At 34.2% G+C, this 8,773-nt stretch overlaps 1 protein-coding gene and 1 pseudogene across 1 annotated transcript; both read right to left on the bottom strand.

The window, feature by feature from the left end:
- Positions 1 to 420: 420 nt before the first annotated feature.
- LOC140867783 (protein DESIGUAL 2-like) lies at positions 421 to 1,197 on the bottom strand (annotated as a pseudogene).
- A 6,244-nt stretch (positions 1,198 to 7,441) lies between these two features.
- Positions 7,442 to 8,219, bottom strand: LOC140867823 (protein DESIGUAL 2-like). Its single transcript, XM_073272878.1, has 3 exons — positions 8,111 to 8,219; positions 7,816 to 8,021; positions 7,442 to 7,711 (listed from the first exon to the last, which is right to left on the bottom strand). The coding sequence occupies exons 1-3, from the start codon at positions 8,207 to 8,209 to the stop codon at positions 7,477 to 7,479; spliced, it is 540 nt and encodes a 179-aa protein (XP_073128979.1). The 5' UTR covers positions 8,210 to 8,219; the 3' UTR covers positions 7,442 to 7,476.
- Between the last annotated feature and the right edge of the window lie 554 nt (positions 8,220 to 8,773).

Raw genomic sequence — 8,773 nt, 5'->3', positions numbered from 1 at the left:
AGACGTTTTAAACCTTTTATTTGATGAGAGACAAAAAAGTTTAAATTTTTTTTTTAGTTGATGGTCATGTTTTGACAAATATTTTTAGATGCTATTTTATTTTGTGCACATTTTATACGCTCTTTTAATAAATAAGATGATGCTTCCGCAAAGTTTTTATTTTTATCAAATCTTTAAGTAAGTATGTTTGAGTAACGTTTCGATTGAGAAATTGGGACGTTACAAAACGTTTCGCAACATGTTTCGATTTTTGTGATTAATTTATTGAAATAATGGTTAAAAAACAAACTAAATCACTTTACATAAAATCATGTCTGAAAAAACAAAAATTTGAGACCGTGAAACAATTTTATTGGTATTTTTCAACGAAGAAAAACATGAAAAATCATGAAGTAAAGTTTAATATATAACATGTAAAGCTTAGCTGGTGGCATAAGCTCTTGCTAGCCATAACAACTGCAGAAAGATTTGATATGCTTGGGCATGTTGTTGATTTGGTTTGTGCTTCTTGTTGATGCAGTTTCCATTAACTTCTCTTATGACAGTTGCAGCCGATACATAATAGGCCAGCGCAAATAGCCCATGTATGAAACACAAAACCCGGCCCCTCCAATGGATGTACTTGATGGTCCACTATTAATTTCACAATCTTTTCTCGATTTTGAATTTGCTGATATTCCAGAGATGAGAAGTTTGAATGCAATGCATAACATGATTCTGGAACACCAGTCATCAATTATGTGAAAAAACACAAAGACAAATTTAACCATATGGAGACACTATAGATCAACTCGAAACAAATTAATTATTAGCTAGTACCATGCTAGAACTTGGGAAGAAAAGGCAAGTTACATGTTGGGAGAAGATGCATTCATTTCTTCTTTGGATATAATGAGGATGCAACCAGCCATCAAATTGGTTATAATGTGAGCAACGGACAAAAGCACAATTGCAACCAAAACAAGTTTGAAAGTCTAGCAACTGGGGTTTCGGCATTCAAAAATCCACACTCTCAAATGTTTACCTGTCTCAGAAACACATATAATTGAACATTAACAAAGAAACTTGAAAGTGTCTCCCAAAAAAAGAAAAAAAACAGACAAAAAACCTTGTTCTGTGCAATATTTGCCTGATTCCAAGAATTCCAGCCATAACCATGATAAGAATACAAACGAGAAATTCCATGTTTCTTGCCATGATAGATTTGTACACCATCAAGTCAAAATTGACATCAAAACAAAAACGTAGGACTGAAGTAACCCTTTCGATAATTTTTTACAAGACAACATAGTTCGATTTTAGCGTACGAGGCGAACACCAAATCCAATGACTACACAGTTAGCCTCAGTAATTATTGCAACAAAATTTAGCTTACATATACACCTTCCAAGTGGACACAAAATTTACATATGAAAACTTCTTCGAATAGATGTTCTAGTACTTCTCGGGAGAAGGATGGTTTTGGTTAGGAGTTTGATTCTTCCGTCTTCTATACTAGATAGTGCGATTAAATTTATTAACGTAGTCGCAACAACTACTGGGCCGAAAGAAGCAAACCATATTACTAACGTGATATGATAAGTTTGGTACTTTGATTACGTCATTGAATCAACACATTTCCCACTAATTTGGTTTAATTACATTTACTTAAGATATAAAACTAGAGAATTTTAACCAAGAACAAATTGGTGATTCTTGCAGCAGCCCTTTGCGCTAGCCCGAAAATTTAACCTTTGAATCAAAATATAACAATCGTGACTCTACTCATAAAAAGAAAAAGAAAAAAAATGTAACCATGTTTGCATGTTTATCCGCACCTTCGTGATCTCTGGCTTGCGTCTACATATAGATGCAAGTGTTTTGCCTTCCAAATTTAAGAAAATTTAATGGTTATTTGATAAAAATATAAATAAACTTATTTTAGTAAATTAGCATCTTTTATCTTTATCTACTATATTTTAATAAAATCTTTTTATATCTTTATGCAACTTTTAAGTTAAATAAACATGTAATATATCACATAAAAATTAAGAATAATATTAAAGGTACAACCAATATATTGTACATCGATTATTTACAACAATTATGTCGTGATATTTTGCTATTATCTCGTGATATTTGATATTATATTGTGGGATTTTGCATTTAATGTATACATTTGATAAATTAATTTTTTGTATTGGTTTTTTATGACGTAAAAAATGTTGTATAAATTTCGTTGTACATATAGCATTACTCCAAAAATTAATATAAAAAATATTTTAAAATAATCTCTTGAATTAAAAAAAAATATTGAACACAAATTTCTTTTAGTATATAATATGCAAGACATTAGTATATACACTAGCAGATTACTAATTAATATGATATTTAATTTTTTTTTTTTGAGTTTTGGTATTTACTTAGGATAACATATTATTAATAAGTAAATCAATATTGTATCTATTTAGGGAAACATATCTAGTTTTCCAAGAAAACGTGAGATTACCAATTACAATCAATAAAATAGGTTTTGAGATAGTTTCACGGAGCATTGATCAATTTTGTAAGACAAAATTCCTATCCGTGTCACTCATAAAAAACACATTTTATTATTTATATAAAAAAATACTTTTGATTGTAAATATAAACATAATTAACATGTCGGTCTCACGGATCCTTCTCATAAAACTTTTTCAAATATTTTAAATCATTAAAAATATTTTTTAAACATATATATACTTTTAAATTTTTAGATTATATGACTATATTAATTCTAATAAAAATTAGTATTAAAGTTCGTTAATTTGAAAATAACGAATATTGTCATGTTTTACTAATCATTTTAACTGTACAAATAAACACTTTGCAAGGGTACACTGGAATTTTGTTAAATTTTACAAATTAAAGCATAATAAACTTCATTTTGTTTATGACAATGTCTCATGACATATATATTTAGGAATGTATGATCCATGGGTGTCACATCTCGCCCTTTTTTCACCATTAGCGATTGGGAAAATTTGCAAAATAGTCATATAATTTGATTGCTTTTGCTTTTAGTCTCTTAAATAGTTAAAATTTAGTTTTAGTCCACTAAATTGGGTATATGATAAGATTATATTTTAAATATATTTATTTGCATTGATTAATTATTGGGATTAGGACAATTTTTTTGTTTGAGTTAGGATTAGGACAATTTTAATGTTTTAAATTATATGAGTTCATAATTATATTCGTAACCATGATTTTTTTAAAGTTTTATGTCGATGAATGTGATGAAACCCATAAGTTCAATAATTTCAACAAGTCAGCTGTAACGGACTTAGCTCTTCTAAGGTCACGTGCGACCTTTGCTCCATAACTTCGTCCTTTGCTAACAAAACAGTTTTTGTAGCACAAGTGTGTGCGCGAGTGTTTAAGTGAGAACACAAGAGAGCTTTGATAATGTTTTGTATTATTTTCAACTTAGTGATTTACAAATGATGGCTTCCCCCTTTTATAGCAGTGGCTTCTACAATGAATGAATAAGATCACTTTGATTCGACGATATAGATTAACTCTCCGGAAGCTTCTTGCATCTACAAAAGTCTAAATGTTTCTATCTACATGATTATATACAAGTTCTATATATACAAGTGAATTCTAGCGAGCTATAATCTAGAATGTTATAGAATTTATACAATCTCTACAATGCGCATCATCCTTTAGAAATATCCGAAATGCGCATGAAGGTACCAGTTCGTGACACGACGGTCGCCTAAAGGAAAAAAAAAATAACTCGAGTAATAGGAGAAAGAAGCAAACTTTGAAAAAAATATTTTTTGACGATTTTTGATAAAACTTAGATGATTTTATTTAGTACTCCAGGAGGGAATGAAATATTGCAAACTCAAGGAAATAATTGGGAAGAGGATTTTTTTTTAGCAATTGCACTTTTGACAGTTGAAATCTTTTAATTTATTAAGATAAAGATAGGTCCTTTATTACAATTTTAATCAACCACAAAAGAAAGAATCCCATACAAAATGAGAAGATGATGAAAAGGCAAAAGCAGTGATCGCATGAGCCATCGATTAGCCGACCTTCGAACGTGACTGAGGTGAATAAATTTGTGAGACTCCAGAAACCTACTAATATCTGATGCAATTGATCCCACGTAACTAAGATCCTCTTCTAGTCTTGTGACTGCTTGCACTGCGAGAAGAAATTTCGATTCGATTTGATGAATCTGGATGTTGTGATGTCGAGCGGTACTGATGCCTTCCTGGATGGTAAGGATCTCAGCCATATAACAGATTGGGGCTTATATAACATTTTTCTGAAATCCAACACCGACTATCCCTCATGGTTACGAATCACACTTCCAACTGCGCAACTTTTGGAGCTCTCCTATAAGCCACATCAACATCTAATCGGAATTGGCTTACTATCGGGACAGTTTATGTCTCCGGGACTCTGGCAAGCTGGTCATATTTGGTTCAGGAACTTTTGCTACTTTTGCACGACCGGCTAGGAATTCTACCAATATATTTTCACACCAATCTGCATCCAAGTCTCGAGCCTTGCCGTTCGAGTTGTGCAGGTAGCGAAGCCTCTCATTCCACGTGGCACAGTTGCGCATAACAAATCCTTAAAAATATGGTTTACTCAACTTCTCCTTCGTCCCTAAGAAAATATCAAATACATCCAGATGTTGCAACTATTTGAGAGTCGGCCAGATCCAGCTCTTTTTCCAACATGATTTCACGGCAAGGCTGAAGTAGAGGGTGTGGCTCATCGTATCCCATTTAGACTGACACATTGGGCACTTCCCAGTAACCGACACATGATGAGCAAGTATGTTTTGTTCCATGGGAATAATATCAATTAGTGCTCTCCATCAAAAAATCCGGACTTTAGGAGGGATCGATAACGACCAAAAGAACTACCACCAGATCTTCGAGTGTGGGTTCGAGCTAGACGCGGGCTGCTCATAGAAGCCCAAGGTTGCCTTGTACCCATCCCTTATAGTATATTTGCCCTTAGGATCAAATTTCCAGAATCTAACATCCTCTCTTTGTGTCGATAAAATGGAGATAGATTTGATTTTCTGAGCAATGTGGGGAGGGACAAGCTGCTGGAGAAAAGTCTCGTTCCATCTGCCATGCTCCATGAAAGACTTCTCTTTAATATAAAAATCATTCTCTGGAGTCAGTGAAAGTCAGCTTCTTATGCCCGGTATCCAAATATCCTCATACGTGTTAATTCGAGTACCATCACCCACTTTCCAACACAATCCTTCTGCAAGTAATACCCGGATCCACAACAACGACCGCCAAATGAAGGACGGTTTAATGCCCAGATCGGATTCCGTATTATCCTGATGGCGAAAATACCAGCTGTCGAAAACCCAAGACGCCCATACACATTTGCTTATATAGAGATTTCTAGGATTTTCAATGCATCTTCTTTTTGCCTTCGTCAACTCCCCACTAAAATTTTGAGCATGCTCACTCTATTTCCTCACATACCGATTTAGGAATACGGAAATATGACGTGGCATATGTAGGGATAGATTGTAGCACATATTTGATCGAATAGGTAGGGATAGATTGGAGCACAAATAATATTTGAAAAACATAAGACTGTCATCTGCAAAGAACAGATGAGTAATAGCTGGGCACAATCAGGCTATCCGAACTCTTGTCAAGAGGCGGCCTCTTTCAAGGGAGAGAAGAGCAGAAGATAATCCATGAGCACATAATATGAATAACTAAAGAGAAAAAAAGGTCGTCCTGTCTCAGCCCTCTGCTTGGAAAAACATTCCCAACCAGATCAACATTCAAAGAAAATGAATAACTGGCTGTTCGGACATATCGCATAATCTTCTACACCCAACAAGGTGAAAAACCCAGTCGGACCATCATTCTTTCAAGAAAGGACCACTTAACTTTGTCATATGCTTTACTAATATCAAATTTAAAATCAGCATAACCTCTTTGACCTTATTTTCTGCTTCTAATCCAGTTCAGTGTTTCAAAACTCAAGATAATGTTGTCAGAAATCAGTCTCCCTAAGATGAAAGCACTTTGGAACTCATTCACCGTGTGTTTAAGAACACTGACATATCATCCGGCCCCGGAGCTTTATCTGGATGCATATGAAACGAAGTATTTTTGACTTCATCTACTGTGAAAAGGGCACATAAGACAGAGTTCAAACAATCATCAATCATAGGGCAGACTTGATCCAAAATCTGGTTTCTGTCTTCGGTCGTGGGGTTACTGAAGGTAAATATGTTTGAAAAATAATTTCAATGATCTCTGTCATGTTCCAAATATCGGTACACCAATCCCCATGTGAAGAGACAAGCACTTTAATATGGTTTCAACGATCTCGCTAGGGCTAGTTTTATTCTAATAGTATTTTTATTATTCACAAAATGTCTCGCAATTAGCGATGGCAAAGCAGCGGGTTCGGGGTGGGTTTGGGCAAACCCAGGACCCGCCCCACCCTTCCCCGTGAACCCGACGGTCCAATCCTGATTGGACCCGTCAAATTAAATATAATTTAAATTTTATTAAATAAAAAATTTAAATAAGTTTAAAAATTAACAAATCATCATTAAATTTATTTTTAAAATTTTTATTAATAATATTTAGGACAAAAAATATTTTCACAAGTTAAAATTTATCATTTTTTATTTAATTAATAATTAATAGCAAATGAAAGATTATAATAATATATTTTTAATATTAAAAATATCATAATATATTAATATTATTTCAATCCAAAAATATTATAAACTCAAATTACGGATAAAGTATTATTAATATAAAAATATAATTATATATTATTAATATATATAGATATATATTTTATATTTATATATTAATATATATTTTTTGCGGGGCGGGTCCGACCAAACCAGGACTCGCCCCGGACCCGCATGTGGACCCGCTTGACCGGGTCTAGATCCGTCGGGCCGGGTTCAATGCGAGGCCGGGTTTAGACCCGACTTATTGTCATCCCTACTCGCAACATGTTTCGGTTTTTTGTGATTAATTTATTGAAATAGTGGTAAAACAACAAACTGAATCACTTTACAGATAATCATGTCTCGAGATCTCATAAATTTGAACTATCTTGAGATCTCATAAATTATTTGTTCAAGTGAAGAAACGGAGTTGAGGTGAATACAGTTTTATTGGTATTTTTCCAACGACGAGATAAAGCGACCTGAGCTAATGCATAATTTGCAAATCACGTTAATAAAGTAAACCACGCTCTATTAATCCTAGGTTAGCCATTGTTTTGCATGATCGGATTCAAGCTGATTATTTTGTATCTCTTTATAAACCTTGGGTTTGAAAGGGAGATAAATGAAAATAGGAAATGAACCCAAACCCAAAAACAAGAAAGTCAAGAAAATCATGAAGTAAAGTTTGATAGATAACATGTGAAGCTGGTGGCATAAGGTCTAGCTAGCCATAAGTACGGAAGAAAGATTTGATGTTACGCTTGGGCAGATTGTAGATTTGGTTTGTTTTCTTGTTGATGCAGTTCCCTTTCTTCTCTCATGACAGCAGCAGCCGATACATAATAGGCCACCGCGAATAGTCCATGTATGAAACACAAAACCCCTCCAATGGACAATACCCGATGGTGCACTATTCCACAATCTTTTCTCGATTTCGAATTTGCTGATGTTCCAGAGATGAGGAGTATGAATGCAATGCCTAACATGATCCTGGAACAGCGGTCATCAATTATGTGAAAACACACAGACAAATTAAACTATATGGAAACACAATCGACTCGAAACCAATTAATTATTATCTAGCTAGCTAGTACCATGCTAGAACATGGGAAGAAAAGGCAAGCTGCTTGTTGGGAGAAGCTGCATCCATTTCTTCTTTAGATGTGATGAGGATGCAACCAGCCAGCAAATTGGTTATAATGTGAGCAACGGACAAGAGCACAATTGCAGCCAAACCAAGTTTGAAAGCCTGGTAACTGGGGTCTCGGCATTCGAAAATCCACACTCTCAAATGTTTTACCTGTCCCAGAAACACATATAATCGAACATTCAATTCCCGAAACAAAGAAACTCGAAAGTGTCCAACGAAAAGCAAGCAGACAAAATAACCTTGTTCTGTGCAATATCAGCCTCGATTCCAAGAATTCCAGCTACTATATCCATAACCATGATAAGAATACAAACTAGAAAGTCCATGTTTCTTGCCATATTGATATATTTGAACAGAAGCAGATGGTTGTTCACTGTACAAATAGTTAGAACAGGACTCTTCTTCCCACTCACTTCTTATGCACACGCACATTAATGACCAAACCAAGCAATCAATTCTTCCAGCTGCATGATCGAGAATCCGAATAAAGTGGATTAAACCCATATGCACGGGCTAGATTCGAGGAAAAAAAAGAGGTTTCTTTCGTCTCCAGATATCTCTTTAGCCTGCATTTTTTTGGTGCTCACACAACCAGATTCCTTTCATGGCGGACAAGAAAACTACATGCATGCCATGTTACTCTTTTTTTGAGATCCACCTCGCATCTCACGTCAGGGGAGAACGCATCGCATGTTTAGATTTTAATGCTCATTAATTCGAGTCAAAAAAGCAGAAATAGTGTCTCTTTTTATTGTTGTTGGAATATGCTATTAATTATTAAAGCACAAATGTTTTTGGTTTTTGAAAAGATAGAGTTAGAGAATGACCGAAATGAATTTCTTGACTCATATTTTCATACTAATATATTTTTATTTCTATTAAATCATAATATATATCAAAAA

This window comes from Henckelia pumila, chromosome 4 (genome assembly GCF_033568475.1).
Source record: "Henckelia pumila isolate YLH828 chromosome 4, ASM3356847v2, whole genome shotgun sequence".
NCBI lineage: Eukaryota > Viridiplantae > Streptophyta > Magnoliopsida > Lamiales > Gesneriaceae > Henckelia > Henckelia pumila.
This window is presented reverse-complemented; position numbering and strand designations above follow the sequence as displayed.